Raw genomic sequence first — 20,620 nt, forward strand, 5'->3', positions numbered from 1 at the left:
GCATTAGCACCACTGATTTGATAAGCTGTAGAAATTTCCTTCATTTTTTCCTTTTCTCCGGGTTTACCGTGCAGCTTCCAACAACTTGTGACAAATATATCATCTATCAACTTCTATTGAATTTTACTGTTAAATTTGCTGATGTGGATGAGGCATGGTGACATGGCAAGCCATGTGGAAATAACTTAATTTTTTTTTCAAAATAATAATAACTTAGATGTTCTTTCTTCAATTACCTAATGTTCTCTCTTCATTATAACATAGGAAAAAAAAAAAAAAAAAAACCCCTAGCGACAAATATGGTTCGGTTCATCTTCTCTGACAAACTCTCTTCTTTGTATCGCCGCTTCTACCTTGCTTGGTCACAGTCTTGCATTTGTTAAGGATAACAACACATGACTTGTTCAAATTTAAAATATTTTGAATTAATTAATTATTATCTCATGCACTTATTGTAATTATTACCGTAACGAAGTAATTCAAAATTCAAAATATTTTTAATAAGTTCATTTATATCTCATGTGGTTAGTAGATAAACTTTATAAATACAAACGTTATCGTAGATCTAAAGGATAAATGAAATTCACACTTAAACTTAGAGTCTATTTTTAAAATGGTATCGAGCACCATTAGGATACTTGGAAATACCTCAACTATTTCTTCTCTCTGTTCCATTTTTCAACCTCTCCTATTCATGATGTCATCTCTCACTTCCACTATAGCTATGCAACAACACCTTAGCCTCAAATTTTCTAGCGATAACTTTCTATTATAAAAAATCTAGTTGTTTCCGTTGCTTTGCATCTAGTCCTTAATGAGATACCTTGATAATACCATTATCTATCTCACTCCAACGATTACCCCCATGGGCTCCACTACGGTTGCACCATACCTTCCGAATGGATTTGGAAAAACCAACTTTTTTTAGTTGAATGATGTCTTCTCATTTACCCAATGTCCTATCCTATGTGGTTGGATTAACTACCGTTGCTGATGTTTAGAAGGCTCTACAATGTGCTTTTGGATCTTTATCACATACAAGCGTCTTTCAGCTTCATATGCAACTCCAAAATACATCCAAAAGTAACAAATTTGTCTCAACTTATTTCCACAAGGTAAAGTACATTTCAAATCAATTAGTTGTTGCCAATCACCCTCTAGGGTATGAAGAATTAAATGCCATTGTCTTCCGTTTTCTTGGTTTTGTTTTTTCTGACATTATTACTGCCTTTGCTATAAAATTTGATTTGATAACCTTTCCTAAACTTCATCAATTGCTCCTTAATCATGAACTTCGAATGAAGTCTACCACGTTGCCTATAAAAGCAAATGTTACCACTTACACTCCTCTATCATCCACATCTACCACTCAATTAAAACCAAATTTCAATTTCCAACTATCTATCACCAAAAACCCTTAATACCATCGACAAGGCAATCGGTGTAATCATAGAAACCTAGGCAATTAATCCAAAAATGGAAAAACTAACGCCAAATTCATCAAATTATAATCATACGACTGTAAGATGTTATTTCAAATACTCGTAGTCTAACACTAATGCACATCAACCTACTGCTAATATAGTTAGGATTCTTCACATCAACCTACTGCTAATATAGTTAGGATTCTTCTTACCCCATTGTAGCAAAACTAGTATAACATTCTCGATTTTGGCCCTTCTTTTGGTCCAAACTAGAAGACTAAGCTAGATAGGTCAATTTTCTTGAAGAACAAGAGTCAAATGCATTGAATGAGAGTAATGAGTATAGAGGCTTAGGTATCCCAAGTAATTAATAAAAGAAGATGACTCATAAGCTTAGGTGTATATTCATCATGACAAACCATTAATGAATTAGGTGAATTACATGTCCATGTGTCCCTATTAGATTAGGGTCATCATTTCCTCTACTTTGAGACTTGGAAGACAAGTTCTTTCTAACTTTAAATGCTTGATGAATCATTGGCCAAGAAGAATTAATGAGGGATGGTCTTGGAAGACTGTTAGGGGCGCCACCCCTCCTTCATAGGCTTGCCACCTTTGGTTTCTTAAGTTCTAATTTTGATTTATGTTTTCGAAATTGTTGGACTCTCACAGTTTTCAAATTTTATAGAGCTTTTTATGGTCATAATTTGGAGAAACTTTCTTGATAAGAGTTGTTCAAAACATCTTGATCTACAACATACTTTTATTTCAGATTTTTCTGAGGTGAAATGGTTGGGACAAAAGCCCGATCAATTACTGTATAGAATTTGCCCAGTATAGTGGAAACGGTAACCAGGTTGCTTTCTCGAATTTTTATAAAATCTTCCATTTCAAATTTGGACATGCTTTCTTCACAAAATAAATGACATCCATATCTACAACATATTAAAATTTTAAAGAGTTTTGTGAAGATTTGGATTTTGAAATAAGTCTCTCTCTCTAAATGACGAATCTACTCGACAGACGAATTTTTGGGTTGTGTTCAATAAATTGCTGTTCTTTCCATAGCACAAAATTGGCTAAGTTTCTTTCATGAAAAATGATTTTTGAGGTCTTCTCTACAACATACTAAAATTTTATAAATTTTCAAACTTGTTTGATAAGGTATCGATGCTGATTTTGGGAATTGCTTGAAACTGTTTTTCACCCCAAGATAAGAGGGTCATAAATCAACTTGGAAGGGAAGGGGGCTGCATGCTCAACTCCAATCTAGAGATTTCTTGACTTGAAGATAAGAATGCATTAAATGCTTTTGGACCTTAGTGTGTTAAAGAGAAGAAACTTGGAGAGCAAGTTGGGTAATGTGAACACATCTATGCCTAATGATTGTATGAAATCTTGGCAATTAATGAGAGGTGTGTCATATGGTTTAGGTGTCCCTACAATCATTATATGAAATCATTCCATAATGACTCAATCCTTTAAGTGGACCAATGGAAAGAGGAGTAAGTGTCTCTCCTAAGAACTAGACTTGCCACCCATCTCTTTAGCTCGCCATTTCTTCATCCTAGGTTGTCCACCGGAGAAATGTGATTGGTTCACTTGGAAGGGAAATTAGGAGGGGTTTGCCTATAAATAGAGGCATTGCCCCCCTCAATTTCACACCACACACACCGCCCCATCTCTTCTCCCTCATTTATTCTCTCTTTTTCTCTCACGCCCTCTTACCGTCACCCCTCTCTCTCTCTCTCTCTCTTTCTCTCGGCCTTGATTGCTCACCGCCTCACAAGACGGCTCTCTCTTAGTAAAGCCACCTATAGTTTATCGAGGTTCACCAAAAGTAGAATCTCTAACTATTGGCTAGGGCGATAGCCTACATCGTTGAATTTAGTGGTGTGCTAACCTGTGTAAGACGTGTGTATATTGTAATATCCTTTTATATGGTTTGCTTATGTTTGCATGCTTGAATGTGTTCATGCTCTGGGACGAGGTCAAGATTCACTCGGCTTGAAATGGCCATCAAGTTGTGAAGGCCTAAGCCACAAGGCTTTAGATAGGCATTGAAGCGTGCCACTTCCACGTCTCGCTTGGTGCAAACATTAGTTTAGGCGTGCAGCTCAAGTCACAAACTGAGAATCGTGCTCGGCATAGCATAGTATAATGTTAAGAGTCACGGCGCACTTTCTTGAATGAGCATGCTTTCGGGCCATGTATTAGTGGACTAAGAAGAAAAGTAAGAACCGGCTAGTGTGATGTACTTTTATGATGCACTTAAAGAGGAAAAAGCGTTTATCGCCACATAGCGTTGGTGGCAACGCCTTGTTCATTGAACGTGATGCCTTGATTGAGCCAAGATGCCTCAGTTTGAGCTTGGATGCCTCAGGTATGTTAGCCTCGAGATGCTTTGGCTGAGCTAGGATGCTTGAATTGAGCCTAGATGACTTGGTGAGCTAGAGTTAGGATACCTTGGTTGAGCTAGAATGCCCTGGTTGAGCTAAGAAGCCCAATATGATGCTAGAAGCCTTGGTCAAGCCGAGAGGGCCTGGTCGAGCCAAGACGATGATAATAGAATCATGTTATGAGTGCCAATATATGCATAAGCATGATATGTTGATGTGTTCATTGATATACTGAAGGTAAGCATGCATTGAAAAATACAATAATGGACATTTACATGTAGTTGAGGTATAACAATAAGTTTGTTATTGATTTGCCATAAACATTGTATTGCGAGTGTTATACTTGTTAGAATTTGATGATGAGATGTCCTCTTAGTAGATAATTAAAGGTTTTACTTACTGAGTCTATGACTCACTTCATTATTTTTCAAAATTGTAGGTATAGAGGAGTTGCAGTTTCGATAGAGGAGCTAAGGTTTACCCTGACCTTTTTGAGTATAGAGCATGTAGATAACAGGCCGAAAAAAATAGGCTTGTAAATATAACTAATGTAGTTGTGTGTTTGCAAGTTATTGTTTTTCTGGCTACTTGTTGTTGTCTGAGTGTTGTATGTACGCTTCTGCATGTGTTTAAATTGAAGATTAAAAAGAAATGGGACAACGACGCGCTTGGGATGTCGCGAAATATAATTCTTGTAGCTCGAGACCCTAATGATAGAGCTGGGGTCGTGACAACTAGTTTCCAAATTCTACAGCTACTCACCATGTGATGCCTGGCGTTGTCAATTTACAGATTTCTACACCATGTAACGGTAACGAATCTCTTCGTGTAGGTAGTGGACCATGTTTAAACATTATTAATGTCGGTTCTTCCTATTAACAAGGTTTTAATTTTTCAAATATCCTTCACATTCCTACCATTAAACAAAATTTGCTTTTCGTATACAATTTTACACGTGATAACAACTGCTTCTTTGATCCATTTCACTTTGTTGTGAAGGATTTGTATATCAATACCACTACTCCAAGGTTCATTTAAGGATGGACTATATTGGTTGCCGGGTTCTTATGCCACGTCTCCATCCACCAACACCATCTCATTTGATACTTCTGCCATTATTACACCTAGCATGCTTGAATGGGTCATCACCAACAAAGCAAATTCGCTTTGTGATTCCCGTTTGTTAGGAAAATCTCATAAAACACCCCTATCCCTACTCATTATTAAATTAATTATTAAATTCTATTTATTTTAAATTAAAAAAATTCATGTTAGCGCCGACTACACCAATAGGACAGTTGGCATTGATTGGGCCATAACTCAACGATATCTGACCAGAATTAAACGGAATGACCAAATTGCAATTTGTTAGAAGAGTTAGGACTAATTGGGCAAATCTTTAAAAATTTTAGAATTATATTAGCACATTTAAAATGTTTATTACCAAATTGATAAGTTGTTAGAAGATTTTGAATTAAATTGGCAAAATTGAAAGGTTTAAGATTAAATTGAGTCTTTGTACAATAGGTTTAAGACTTTTCGTACAATTATTCTCAATTAAAACGATTATTTTAGAAAAATATTTTTCGAGTTGTTGATTTTTCATAAGACAAATGTATATTTCATTTTCAAACCTCGATTTTTCCCCTACTCTCATTTTCTATTTGTTTTGGGGGAACTTTTTCCACCCCTTTTTGTTCTTATCTTTTATGTCATATCAGCCATTTTATCATAACTTTTTGAATGATAAGATATGAAAGATTAGGCTTCTTCAATAAAATATAGTCTAAAAAAGAGTGCATTTGTTTGTGTTTTTACTTGTTCAAAAGTATTCCACGGAATAGAAATAGAAAAAACTATTTTTGTTCCAAATAATTTTTGACTAGAAAACGCGTTTGGTAAACTTGTTTTGAGAATAAAAAAAAGAATAGAAACATGTTTGGTAAATTTGTATTCTTTTTTTGTTTCTTTTAATTTTTAATATTTTTATTTTATTTTTAATATTTTTCTTTCTTTTTTCATTTTTTCTTCTTCGGCGGTCGTCGGCCATTCGACGAGGACTCGGTCTCACCCGGCTACAATGAGGCTCGCCGCCCGGCGACTGAGCCTCGTCGTGGTTGGGCGAGGCCAAGCCTCGCCCAGCCACCGATCACCTGGCGGTGGCCCAACGAGGCCGAGCCTCGCCCGAGGTCGGCGATGCTTGGCCTTGCCGGGGGCCGGCGACGCTCGAGGTCGGCGGCCCTCGGCGGCGACGGTCGTTGCCATGGGCGAGGCGGCAATCCGTCGAAAGAAAAAAGAAAAAAAGAAGAAGAAAAAAAGAGAAGAAAAGAAAGGAGAGAGAAAATTTGTTCTTAAAAATTGTTTCAAAAACAAGAAATAAGTTTTTTTGTTTCTTTTTTATTCCCGGAAACGAAAAAATAGAAAATCCGTTCTTGAACAAAAAAAAAAGAACACAACCATGCAGGCCCAAAGTCTCATAAATACAAAATACAGAAAAAGTATTTAAAACATAGTTGTCGCCTATCGGAGGGAATTTGGTTAACAGAAAGCTATCTACAGTTTATCTATCTATCCATAAAAAGGAAAAGAGAAAACGGAATAGAAAAGGAAGCTTTTGTCTAGTTTTAAGGAAAAATTTCAAATGAGGATTTTATATGCTATTATTTTTTCAAATAAGAATTTGAAGTGAGCTTTTTCTAAATAAATGCGTGAAGTGCTTTTTTTCCCTAAAAAGGGCTTGACTTTCTAGTTGGGTCAAGATCATTTTCGTACTTCACCTTTTTTGAGTTTTTGATGAAAATGTCATTGATTAGTTGGAATACTTAACTGGCCGGACGACTGACAAGGTTATGCTTTTATTTGAAATTACCTTAGCCACTTTAGGTTCTTATTTAAGACTACACGTCTCTTATTTGATACAATATCCACTTCGAACTTTATTTAAGAAAAAAGGGGGTACATCGGGAAATATCTACTTCTTATCTCTATATTTTTAGGCTTCTTAATCAAGTCTATGTATGTTTAATTTATTTGATCAAGTGCTTTTGCTTTCGCAAATTTTCTAATTAAGTCCCCTAACATTGAATCTTGTTGAATTCGGCTTACTTGGCTATCGAACAATGCTGACATATGATGCGAATGTCCAACATGAGCCCAGTATGAAAAAATCTAGTCAATTTAGATAATATTAGAGCATGATGTGGATAAAGTTAGCCAACTAGAAATTTAATCCATGTCATCACATAACATTGTTCGGTAATCATCTCGGCTAGATATTATGATTTAGGGATAATAACACAAATGGTATTTGAATTTTGACCTAATATATAATATGGTCTATTAAATTTAAATTTATTCAATGTAGTCATTGAACTTTACCCAACGTGTAATGTCGTCTTTGAGCTTTTAATTTGTTTCATATAATCTATGAATTTTCAGTGCATGTTCAATTTAGTTTTCCGACCGTATAAAAATGTTCAATTTGTTCCTCCATTAATTCAAATTCAATGATAATATTGAATATTTTTATATAATTTAATAATTAAATTACATGTGTATAAAAAATTTAGAGACCATACTGAATAAATTAAAAATTCTCGAGTTAGGTTAAATTTCAAGAACAAATTGAATTAATTGGACCAAAGCTCACGTTTCGGTCATTTGCGTCTACATGACTTGATCAAAATTGGGCCTGGCGGTGGCCGGGGTCTCTTAACGGAAGCGGAGCCGCTGTAATAATCCAACCTTTTGTATTCTCCATCTTCTTATTCTGGGTCTGCTTGATTCCTCTGCAAATTTTGAACGAAAATGGCGGTTTTCCCTGGAAATCTCTCCCTCAGGATGACACTTCAGCTTCAGAGCAGGGCCCTCTCCATCGCATGGTGAGTGATTTCTCCTTAATCGACCCGAATTTCATAGGATATCGTTCTAAGGCTGCTTCAACAATAGGTTTTGAGGTTTTTTTTTTTTTTTTTTTTTTTTCTGATTGGGTTTCTAGGGTTAGGAAGAGTGGTGCAATCCAGTGTTTGGGAAGGAGGGACCTTGGTTCTTCCGTTCCAGTCAGGTACGTTCCCAAAGTGCCTTTGAAAATGGACAAGGCTGACAAGCATGAGAAACCTGAAACTCCACCAGCCAAGAGTCCAGAGATAAGTGAAGCTCGGAGCATGTCAAATGCTGATGTGATGAGGTCTCGGGTTTATCGCAAAGGTCAAGGAGAAGCGGTCGCAAATGGTTTAGTGTGTGCAGAGTTTCGGAGCCCTGTAAACAAGCAGATGCCAGTAGTCAATGTTACTGATGCCACGCCCGGTAGGAATTTGATCAAATTATATTTGGCTGTGATGTTGAGGTTATGAGATTGTGCTTAATATGCGGTTTTCTTGAGGATAGTGTAATGGGCTTGAACAGTTAATTCTATCTTGGTACGATCCTCTCCATTTCTTCTGTTGATGAAAATCGGGGTTTGAATCTGCAGGGATTAAAAATTGAATGGTAGTATTGGGTCTTTTTAGTTTTACTCGTAGTTGGTTTTCTATATATTTCCTTTTCAGCTGTTTCAGCTCTTGCTGCATGGCTGTGCCATGCTTGTATGAGCTGTGCCCACCAAGTATGACGGCACATCTGTGTGAGCTCAGGTGCATCTGTGCTTGTGTGCTTGCTTTTTAGGTGTGTCGTGTATGATTTTTCAAATTGAGTAGGTATGTTGTTACAATGAGCATCAGCTCTCGTGTTACATCACGACATCTGTTTTCTTAACAAGTTTTTCCGGATGTAATGTAGCAGTACTTGATTGTAGGGTTGGGGGAAGAAACCATTGAGGATATCATTGAGACCAATGATGACTTTATTGAAGGAATAGAAGCAGATGCTGACGAGATTGAAGTTCATCAAGGGGATAACAGTAATGTTGGCAGTGAGCTAAGAGGTGGCAAATCTAGAAAAGATGCCGAAGATTTGGCCTTTAAATTGCTGGCTACCAGGTTTTGATTATATCTTATGTTACTTATGAATAGATTTGTACATTCAAATCATTGTAAATTCAAGTCTCAGTTGTTGCAGCAGTAGTAAGTTGCAAGCTAACTGTTAGGCTGGCTAGGCTGTCGGGCCAATTGTCAATTTCCAGGCTAATGAACTGAAGAGATGAGACAGGAAATTATCTAAATCCATCTTGGCTACTCAAAGCATTGTTATCAAATTGTTAATTTTTCTCCCATAAGTAAAATGATGGCAAGGGAGAGTGGTTTCCCCACTCCAACTTGATGTCCAAGGTTCAAATCCATGACCTCTTCCTGTTTAGAGAAGGCAGATGCCACTAAGGGAACTGGCTTTGGGCTTTCGTGTGATTGTTGAGAATGCTCTGAGTATGATCAACTCCCTTTAGTACATCACTGCCACTGACATTTCTGACTTTTGAAAAAAATGACCAAAGGAAGTTAAAAAAAAAAAAAAAAAATTTCTTTAGTTAACTTCTAAGCGATGGCAGTAGTATCTCCTCACGGCTTATGCCACAGAAAAAATTTAGAGGTTTTAGTTTTAATTCCAGACTCTCGCTACAGGGCATATACAGCAGTGGCAATGACAAAGAAATTGCAAGGGAAGAGATTTCCTCCTGCTATTGTTGAAGCTGTGGTGAATGATTTCAAGAGCAGGTTAGTAAATGAAAAGCAAGAGAGCATCCCCATTGAGGGACTGGCCACATTTTGTTTTCTATAAGTACATTTTTTTTTTGCTTTTCCTTTTTTGGTTTGGGGCCTAGTGGGGGTAGGGGGATGGGACACTATGTCGTAAGGTAGTTCTGGTATAATATATGAACATGTACTCGTCAATAGTTTATTTCCATTTTGGGATTATTTAGAATCATACTGATTACAAATGCAGGAACAAAATCTGAAAGAACAAAGAAGTCTCTCTGTCAATTTGTTTTCCAAATAGTACCTTTATTGTCCAATTAGGTCTCCAGTCAAATTGTACTAATTTAGAAATTCTAGAAGTTGATTGATTGCGGCATGATGCATCTCTGCTTCTCAGCTGGCAAAAAACTGGAGCATTCAGTGAGAGCAACTGCGTTTTCACTATTGATATTTTTGTGTCGCATTTCCATTTTTTAAGTATATCTCTTTATTCCGTCATGGTAGATATTAATAAAAAGCAAGCATCATCATGTCCTTTTTGATCGATGTGCATTCATCATTGATGATATGGCATGGTTTATCCTCAGAGTGAAAACTTGGAATGATTTGTCAGTAAGTTGTTTATGTTGTCAGGACATTTCTTCCTTGGAGGAGAGTGCAGCCAATTTTGAGCATTTTACTACGGTCCTTAGATGCATCACAATAGCTGACATAAAGCTATAACTTTGGCATAACCAAATATATTTATATTAGATAAAGATCCATATTTTTGCTTCCCACTATATTCATGTACAATTACACTCAAGTGAGATCTGCATTTAACATGGTTTGGCATTTCTTTTGCCTTTCAATCTATTGTAGAGGGTTCATCAATGATGGTCTTTATGCTGAGACGTATTCGCGATCTAGATGGTCTTCATCCTGCTGGGGTCCTAGGAGAATAAAGCAAGTATGTAGACTGCATGCATCTTTCAATTGTTCCTTTCTTTTGTGCAGTTTTGCATGCAAGATCATGAGTCAAATTCTTTAAATGATGCTATTTGTGCCAGTGTTGCTTATAGTTGCTTTCTTTCTGATTTTCCTTTTATATTATTTAACAGCTTTATACCATTCTGATTGTTTTGTTGGTTTGCCCTTGAGTTTTAGTTATTGATGCTAGGCTTTTGGAGTACAAAAAGTTTTAGGTGAAATCGCACTAGCAGTCCCTTTAAACTTTGCCCAAAATTCAAAACCGTCCTACTTTTTAAAATGTTCCACACTTTATTCCTTCTGTTATACTTCTTCTATTGCCAATCGATTTTTGCTGATGTGGACTATCAAATTGTTGACATGAACTGTAGGATTACACGTCTTGTTAAAATACACTCAATTTTTATGTGGTGCTAAAAAATTAAAAAGTTAACAAACCCTAACCTTAAATCATCCACATCCAAGCACTCCCCACCATCGGCTGCCGGCCTTCCCCACCCTGGCCATTGCCCCTGCAGCCTGGACAACCTCACTGATGTTGATGGCACTGCTCATTGCTGTTCTGCTCGGATCTGGTGGTCATGATCATGAGCTCGAGCTCAAGTGGACCATGGATGCTGCGAGCTTGAGCTTGAGTAGCCATAGCTGCCTTGAGCTTGAGCTGATCGCAGCAATGGACGCTGTGAAGTCAAGTTGCGGCCATGGATGGCATGAGCTCAAGCAGATTGTGGTCATGGACGCCATGAGTTTGAGTGGCAAGTCGCCATGGATGGCGTGAGTTCGAGCTGAAGTGGATTGCAGCCCTAGATGCCATAAGCAATGGCCATGATGGCGCAAGCTCGAGCTTGAGTGGTCATTGATGTGGCAAGATCGAACTCAAGCCATGGATGCTGTGAGCTTGAGCTGATCGCAGCTGTGGACAATGAGCAGCCCCAGTTTCCATGAGCTCGAGGACAAGTGACCAGGGATGTCGCAAGCTTGAGCTCAAGCGGTCATGGCCATGAGGGGAGAAGGGGGGGGTCAGGTTTGTTTCTTTTTAAAAAGTCCACAAAAGTCAACATTTGGTGGCATCAAGTCCACGTCAGCAAATTCCGTCACTAGACCGACTCAATGACTGCCATGGACACTTTTTCAAAAATAGAGGTACATTTTGAACCAAAATAGGAGAAAGACGGTTTTAAGTTTTGGGCAAAAAGTTGAGGAACTACTGGTGTCATTTCACCTATTTTTACCATCCATGAGTTGTTGCTTTTAACAAATCTATGTTTAGAAGATCTGCATATGTATGCAGGAGCTTCATTAGTTTGTCATACATGATGTACTGAGAAAGCCAGCGAATTGTGCACATTTGTTTGGTTTCCTGTATGATGGTAAAATTTTGATGCATTGTGGTTTCTGGATCAGGAACTGTTCAAGAAGGGAGTCAGCAAATTTGATGCTGAGAAAGCTGTAAAACTGGTTTTTGAGGAGTGTGATTCTAGCACTGAGCAAGAGTCAAGACTCGGTCTGTCAAAGGTGGCACTGGATCACTTATTTTCTCAGGCCTCAAAGCAGTGGCTCCGAAGTGGGGGTGTGCCTATTGATACGCGGAAATCAAGGATTGTCAGGTGGCTTCAGTACCGTGGGTTCAATTGGGGTGTTATAAGCGTCATCCTAAAAAAATTAGAATCCCAGGCTTCTTTGGAGAAGAAATAAAATGAACCTTCTGGTGCAATTGTTCCTAAAAGGATCAGCATCTGTTTTGGTGGACATTGATTTCGCAACTGTCCTCCGCTGCCCTAAAAATAATGTTGTTGGCAATCATCTTAAATTTTGGAGGGCGCAATGCAGTTCACCTACATGGATTACTGGTTGTGCAATGGGACTGCTAAAGGAGTCACTCAAGCTGTTCATTCTGCCAATGTTGCATCACAAAGCCAAGGCTTCCTCTCGTTTCAGTAAATAACATAACCGTGCAAACCTCGTTACAGACACAGGTGATGTTGTCCACTTGGGAAGCTTTATGGAATGTTACTAACCATATCTGAGTTGTCCACTTGGGAAGTTTAATGGGATGTTGCTAACCATATCTGAGTGAGTGGGTTTTTTCTCTCCTCATTTAATGTTCTGTATTTTAAGTTCGTCGATTTGCAGTTGTAGAAATCACTGTATCTTTGTTTATCTTGGACATTTTGCAATGTCTACACAAGATCCCTCTCCAGTGAGCATGGACTTCTAGTCTTTCTCTTTTTTTTCTCAGGAAACTCATTCCTGTGTAAATTTGTGACATGAGTCCAGAAAATTCAATGAACTCGGCTGGCCAAGCCTAATTTTTGCTCATTGATTTCTTCGGAAGTTAGTTTTCAAATTCCTCCGAGAGCATGTGAGAAAATTGGAGAGTACAAATCCTGGAAGTCGGTATTGACAAGTTTTCAGGACCTTCGGCCATGAAAAGTCTCTCTGTGCAGCCCATGGAGAAATTTGGGACCTTGTGAGCAAGGCTCGAATGTCTGCACAGAGAGAGAGAGAGAGAGAGGAGAGGGAGAGGGAGAGAGAGGGAGAGAGTATGTATTTTATTGATTATAAGTTGCGTGATCCAAGGACACCAATCATAAGCTCAAGTACACCAAGACAAGTCAAACCTAGAGATAGCTTATTTTATTACAAAACCTTAGAAGTTCCTTCACATTCCCTGATTGATCCTTGGTATACTGCATGGAATGTAAAACTACCACAATATGTCGGATACTTAAACCTAGAGTAACATCGAATCACGAAAATACAGCAGCTGTACATATTCTCCTGCACAACACGACCCGTGACACGGGATTAGCAGATAATTGAAACCTGACTAATTTCCTGTCACACTGAATCATCAGAGAAAGCGAATGAGCAGTGACGATTTTTGCGAGACAACATGCCTCAAAGGAGGCGATGAGCGAGCGACCAATAGACCTCCTTTCTTCGCATCGGATCCTGGCCGTATGAGCTCTACATGTCAAATTGCCTTCAGCAGAGTAACGACATCTTTCATCAGTAAACGATCATCGGTCTTGGTATTTACGCACATTAAAGATATAGACAGTGTCTGCAGCATTTTTTGCGAAAGCAGGTCAGGCCTTCCTCTAAGCTTTGGATCAAGAACATCCTCCGGGTCTCCCTTCCTTGCTACGTGGCCTTGAACCCATTGCACCAAGTGAGCTCCCCCGGGCAAAGAAGGATCCAGTGGGTGCCTTCCAGTTAATACCTCAAGAAGAACCACTCCGAAGCTGTAGACATCGCTCTGCTCAATAATTGGTTGCAGGGACGCATGCTCTGTATCACCAAAAGACTATAAATGAGTTGTAGTTCAGTGGAAGTACTATGTAAATGCGTCATTGAAACTGAGACTGGACCGTCAAGATCTCTACCTGGAGCCATGTATCCGTAAGAACCAGCGAGGTGAGGTTTATCACCCTGTTTGGAGATATCATCATCGTCACAATTCAAAATGCGAGCCAATCCGAAATCAGCAAGGTAAGGTTCGTATCGAGGACCCAACAGAATGTTCATGGCTTTCACATCTCCATGAAGGATTGGCGGCACACAACTGTGGTGCAAATACTCAAGTGCGTGTGCTACTCCTAACACTATATCATATCTAGTCTCCCACTCCGCTCCTCCCCTCCCCGCACCATGGAGGAGGGAACTCAAGCTTCCATTCGGAAGGTAGTCATAAAACAGCAGTTTTATGTTCTGGCTCGATCCCCAACCCAGAAGCCGAACGATGTTCTTGTGTCGGATAGAACCCAGAGTCTGAATCTCTGAACCGAATGCTCCTGACTGTTCTTGGGCCCACATTTTCTTCACTGCAAGTGTTTCTCCATTTGGAGTCGTCACTCTGTATACTATTCCAGAACTCCCAGTGCCGATGACGGTGGATGTTGTTAGACTCTTGACAATGTCGTCAATGGAAAAATTGAGTTTTTGGTAGAGAGTCATCTCCCAAGTTTCATCTCCCGGGGGTCTGTTAGTGTGAGCATGGACGAGCACGTAGATTCCTAGCAGAAGCAGCACAACAACAGTACTTGCTAGGATTAGCATCACTAACTTTGCAGCAGATCTTGCACTGTTCGCAGATTCGACATGGCCGTCTGTGTTTGCAGGTTCAGCAGTGATGTAGAGACCCTTATTTCCAGCAAGATCACTAAAGGGTAGATTTCTGAAAATTAGGGTATCTGGTAATTCACCGGAGAAATCGTTGAAAGAGATGTTGAGTGCAACCAGACTTTGGAGGCTTGCCAGGGCATTCAGATCGCCCTGTAGCTTGTTGTGTGAGAGGTCAAGGACCGATAACTTAGTTAGACCAGAAAACTGGGACGGAATCTTGCCAGAGAATTGATTGCAGCTAAGATTCAGAGAAATTTCCAGCGATGGAATCAAGCCCAGCTCCTTTGGAATGTCATCTGAAAAGTTGTTGCTTCCAAGATCAAGCATTTGAAGCTTACTGCAAGACAGAATCTCCGCTGGAATTCTGCCAGAGAGTTGATTCCTTTGGAGATTGAGTTTCGTTAATTCAGTCAGTGATCCGATCTCTTGAGTCAGCAGACCACTTAGCTGATTGTCGGAGACGTCCACAAAACTTAGGTTCCTTGGTAGCATATCTGGCACAGGACCTGTGAGCCCATTTGAATGGAGATCGATGGACTTGAGATTCCCACATCCCGAAATTGATGGAGGGATTCCTCCCGTAAGTTGGTTGTTACTCAGATCAAGGAAATTCAAGCTCTTCAGTTTTCCAATTTCTGCTGGTATGGGGCCCACGAACCTGTTGCCCTTCAGCCGCAGGCGATACATAGCTGTGCAATTTCCGATATCAGGCGGTATGAAACCAGATAAATGGTTGGAGATCAGCAGCAGCTTGTTGAGATTCCTTAGTCTGAATATCTGTTTCGGTATTGGACCAGATAGATTGTTGTATGAAAGATCAAGAGCCTGAAGACCTCGGCAGTTGGAGAGGTTACCAGGAATGATGCCGGTGAACTTGTTCTGCCATGCAAAGAGGATACTCAAGCTCCTCAAATTGCCGATAAGCGAGGGAATGCTGCCCGAGAGGTCATTGTTATCAACCTCCAGATGAGTCAGTGCAGTACAGTTCATCATTTCTAATGGTATGGTACCAGATAACTGGTTGGTGCTCAGCTGCAATACTTGAAGTTTTGAAAGGTTTCCAAAACTATCGGGGATGCTTCGGGTTAAAAGATTCTCAGACAAATCTATAACCGTTATCTCCGTGCAGCTTCCAAGCTTGTAAGGGATTGCACCAGCCAATCTATTCAGCCACAGAAGCAGGCTCTGGAGCTTTCTTAGCTGCCCAATTTGCCACGGGATTGGACCTGAGAGCCAGTTTTGATACAGGTACAGGTTGTGCAACTGGCTGCAGTTCCCTATCTCTTCAGGAATGGGGCCCGACAATAAAGCCGTGTATATGGCTAAAGTGTGAAGCCTTTGCAGGGATCCAATCGATTTAGGAAGACTTCCAGAAAGGCTGGTTTCAGCAAATCCTAGCATGACCAAGTTGGTGCAATTCCCAATCCCCAAAGGCAGCTCACCTCGGAGATTCTTATTCACCCCTGTCCGGAAGACTTCTAACTTGCTCAGTGCTCCAATGCTTCTTGGTATCTTGCTACTAAGTTGATTGTCGTAGAGTGCCAGATAGGTGAGACTTGAAAGGTTTCCAATCGCAATGGGGATTTTGCCTTCGAGCAAGTTTGTATTGAGAGATAGAGTTTGTAGCTTGCTCAGCCTGCATATTTCTTCTGGTATTTCGCCTGAGAGGGAATTGTCGCTGAGGTCAATCAGGCTGAGCTCCTGATATTCCCCAAACTCTTTTGGGATTGTGCCTGTAAGGTCTGCCGACGAGAGGATGAGGCTCTTCAAGGACATGAGAGACTGGAAATTGACAGGCAATGAGCCTTGCAGATTCACTAATCTCAAGCTCACTTCAATCACCTCGCCATTCGAGTTGCAACGTATTCCGAACCATTTACATGGTGTCGGGTCCAGGGGATTCCATGATCTTAATGCACCTGCAGAGCTGTTCAGGCTTTCTTTCCATGTTAAAAGAGCCTGACCCTGAATATCGATACATTCACAGTATGGGAAAAGGTGGCGGTTTATTGACAGAAGTAAGGCGAAAGTGAAGATGTTTGGAAAGAGCAGGGGGTTCCTTAGAGTTGCAGGCATTGCCGCAGAAGAACAGTCAATCTGCTTTGGGATTGTTGAGGGCGAAACCCCATGTTTTGTTTATATAGAAGAAAACCAGAGGATCCAGATCGGGAGTGCCTTCATTTTCCGAATATTATACTAGATAGTTAAATTGTTTATTATGGAGATGGTGACGAAGATGCGTTGTTTGCCCTTCTTTAAATCTCTCTCTTTTTGTTTTTCTATGAATGTAAAGGAATGAGAAAAAGTTTAATGGAATTAATGTCCGCTTCAATTTCTCACTGCTTTGCCGATTTTTATATTTCAAGTAGCTTTTCCTGAGAGAGCAACTTCGAAGCTGCTCACCCATTACGCTCTGCTTCATTGTATAATCATCTGTGATTTTTAAATACGTTGAGTAGCTTTCAGGCAAGCAACTTCGATGCTGCTTGCTCATTACATCTTGTTTCCTTGTATGATCGTCTTATCTCACCACACCAAGTTTTCCTATCGCATTAAAGTCACTCTGCTGAGTTGGTTTTACATCCAACGAGCATGATGGAAAGGCGGGTTTGAATACAACAGTTCGAGTATAGAACACTCTCCCAGTGCTTTAGCTAATAATAAGCTTTCAAAATGACCCATGTTTGCTAAAACATACACAGTCTAAAGCGATCCATAACCCAGTACTACTCTAATGCATCTCGCCAAAGTCTGCTGTTAACCGGTTGCTGATGAAATTCAATTCGAGCAGTATAAATCAGACAGAAGAAAGGAGGGAACATGATCAAGTCTCGGATTGGCGAACTGGGTCTCACCAGAGGGAGTCCTTATGAACGTTTTCACATTGTCTTGTTGGGGAAAGATGGGACTTTACAGATCTGAAGAGTCACTGTTTGAGTGAAGCACTAGAGTTCCCGTTTAGTAATTGTTTAAGAGCAATAATGCATATCAGCTTCAGTTTGCTTATTGTGGGGAGTATGTGTGCGTGCTGTGTGTGCATGTCAAATGAAATGGAGCGGTTAAATGCACATGCAGGGAAGGAAAATGATGTCTCGGAGCCTTTCGACATTGCTAGATACATGGGATCCAGATATGATCATGCTGTCTAGTTGTAGCTTTTGGCCACTAAAGACTAGAAGAAAGCCAAGAGAATATTAAATTAAACACCCAGTTCTTAAAGTGGAAGAGACAATGTCCCGCCGGCTCCGAATTGTTTATTCATCCCAGCTTATGTTTTGGTTCAGCACAGCGATCCGGTGGCATTGTGTTTACACCCAAATTACCTCTGGTATTACGTGTTGGTCACGAGGAGATAATAGGTGAAACACTCCATTTCATTCATAAAGTCAAAAGTAAACAACTTTCGTGGAGGTTACTTAAGTTGAGCCTTAATCGAATTCTAGAAGTGAGTTCTAAAATTGATAGCCAGGTAACTGATTGCCACGTGTCAAGCTATGGGGATAGTACACCAAATTTGAAGATTAAGTGAAATTAGCATTAAAACTCAACCTAGAACAACTGCTGTGAGAAATGCGCGTAAAAATAAGGAGCAGTTATCTAATTGATGGGGAAGTAGCACGGGCATTGTTGACAAGTCAAGAAGCAGTTACTCATGGATAAAGGTGCTAAGAAGGAATGGAAAATGTGGAAAATGTTAGGAGTAATGCCCAAGGAAAGGAAATCAACTGATGGCCACTAGTTCATCCTTTAAATACCACAGTTTGTTCAACGAAGAGCCCTCCTGAGCAACACAACAACTATCTTTACTTTACTTTTACTCTATCGCATTTTTAGCTGTAGTTTTCAAGATTCTCGTTGTTGATTAAATTCTAGCGGGCATCTCTATTTGGTCCAGCATTGTCAATTAAATTCTAATGTTGTTCCACAAGCCCAGCGTTGTTGATTAAAGTCTGACGTCGTGTTTCCTATCTAGGGGTATTGTTATTGATTAGATTCCAGCTTTATGCCTAAAATAAGTTGTGTCATTGATTAAATTCTGACATAGCTTGAGTCTGAAACATAGACTATCTAGTTACTAGTGTCCTATACATCATCGATTAGATTCTAGTGTAATTTGTGCCCATAATCAGTATTCTTTGAGCCTTCCAAGTATCAATCGTTAGGGTTATATATACAAGTTAATAATAAATTTTTCCTTTGCATTTGACATTCTCTATCCAAACTCAACATAGGACCTGAGTCTCCTATAATAAAACCAAAATGCAGCATTTGGTGAAAGATTTTTCGCAGGAATCAAAACTGATGAGACTTCTTTAGGGCACGCCTAATGGGACCTCCATTGCATTGAGTTGAGAGATTGCCACGCCACGGACTTGAAGTTGAATTAACTTGAATAACGCCACTGACGAGCAACCAACATCCTCGAAATGAAGTCACAAATCAAGTCCAAGAGGAAGGAGTTGATGCTTCGAGGCATCGTGTAGAAGAAAGAAGGTAGGCGGACCTCACACCGGTCATGCTTGTTACCATGAGGTGAACAATGGAAGAGACTCAAAATGAGTTTGCAGATTACATGATCAAGCAAATTATTGACATTGTCAGGCCATTAATCATCAATACTTATCATGAGTGTACCCAAGGACAACATGGAGTCCTAACGAACCCAACTTAGCCTCAAATCGGACAAGTCCTTATTTCAACCAGGCATGTTCCTGTATCATCAGCTTCACAAGTAACATTAAGTAATGCAAGACAATCCATGTCGATTGGGCTCCCTTAGAATCCTACAAAGGGGAGAAGTTCTTGTAACCGTGCAAGCAAATGGGTTTACTAATACGCATGTTGTTACAAACGCTAATCATAATCCTACAGTGTTCATTCCGCTAGTGACTCAACAAAACGCATTCATGGAGAATGCTTCAGGAATGGGTCTAACTTAGCCAGGCCACATTCTGATGCCTCAGACAAGTTCCCCATCATGGTGAAAGTCCCTAGAGTTGTAATGAGCCTAGTTAGGGGACATGACCAACTGCAACAAGTGAACATTCAGGCCCAGTTACCCTAAATGGGGATGCCAAATGTCCAACCCCAAGTACCTCTGAATGTTCAACCCAAATTTTGCAGCAACTTCTTCTTTCTACTTAGGTGAATATCCCTAACCCACAAATAAATCTGGTACCTGTAGTGCAACTACAACCATAGTTCTATGGGTCTTAGCAGTAATACTATTAAGCTCCTCAACAAAATACAAATCTAGCATTACAACCCAATCATGTTGTACAATAGGGCCTAGGGTTTCCTAATATGGCTTTAATTCCAAATTAGCCAATAGTGAACCATTATTAAGGGGATAAGGTAGTGACATTGTATGTTTGGTTAATATTTACAGAAAGCCATACTCGAATTGGATGGATACTATACTACACCTGAGGGGTTTCAATATACCTAAGTTTACTATGTTTACTAATGAAGAGGATTGGTCAACCTTCGAGCATGTTAGTTGTTTCTTGGCATAATGTGGGGATGCAACACATGCATATCATTGAAAGTTAATGTTATTCCCTTTATCTTTAAAAACTGTCTTCACTTGATATATGACATTACCATCAAACTCGGTTAATTTGTGGGAACAAATGGAAAGACTATTCATACCTAGTTCCAAAGAGCTGTCCCATAATTGTCAGTCGTTTATTTATTGACTATGAAACAACTGCATAATGAGTCAGTCAATCAGTTCATTTTTAGGTTTAAGAGAGCCAGTAAGTGCTTGGTCCCCTTGCTTGAGAAAACATTTGTAGATCTTGCATTTGACGATTTGAAATTTGAGATCCAGGAAAGGATGGTAGGACAACCCTATTATGACTTGTTTCAGCTATCCACCATAAGCACTAAGTAAGAGAGCTTACTCAAAGAAAAAGACAAGAGACATGGTAGAAGAGTAGAAGTTCAATGGGCTGATGTTGTGGAAGCAGATGAAGAGCTGGAATAGGTGGACATAGCAGAAGTTGCTATTGCTAAAATGATTATAGATAAACTATATATTTCTCAAGCATTAAAGCCAGCCAAAGTAAAG

The 20,620-nt window shown here is 39.7% G+C and overlaps 2 protein-coding genes across 2 annotated transcripts; one reads left to right on the plus strand and one right to left on the minus strand.

The window, feature by feature from the left end:
- Positions 1-7,488: 7,488 nt before the first annotated feature.
- Positions 7,489-12,738, plus strand: LOC104449096. The gene is made up of 6 exons (XM_010063117.3): positions 7,489-7,704; positions 7,821-8,128; positions 8,616-8,799; positions 9,376-9,468; positions 10,312-10,399; positions 11,824-12,738. Exons 1-6 carry the CDS (start codon positions 7,631-7,633, stop codon positions 12,112-12,114), a joined length of 1,038 nt encoding a protein of 345 aa, XP_010061419.2. The 5' UTR covers positions 7,489-7,630; the 3' UTR covers positions 12,115-12,738.
- Positions 12,739-13,260: 522 nt separating this feature from the next.
- Positions 13,261-16,772, minus strand: LOC104449097 (LRR receptor-like serine/threonine-protein kinase). Its single transcript, XM_018875557.2, is given in 3 exon segments — positions 13,261-13,294; positions 13,296-13,713; positions 13,809-16,772. Coding segments are annotated over 3 exon segments (3,267 nt in total). The 5' UTR covers positions 16,624-16,772.
- Positions 16,773-20,620: the final 3,848 nt, after the last annotated feature.

This window comes from Eucalyptus grandis, chromosome 6, assembly GCF_016545825.1.
Source record: "Eucalyptus grandis isolate ANBG69807.140 chromosome 6, ASM1654582v1, whole genome shotgun sequence".
In the NCBI taxonomy this organism is placed as follows: Eukaryota; Viridiplantae; Streptophyta; class Magnoliopsida; order Myrtales; family Myrtaceae; genus Eucalyptus; species Eucalyptus grandis.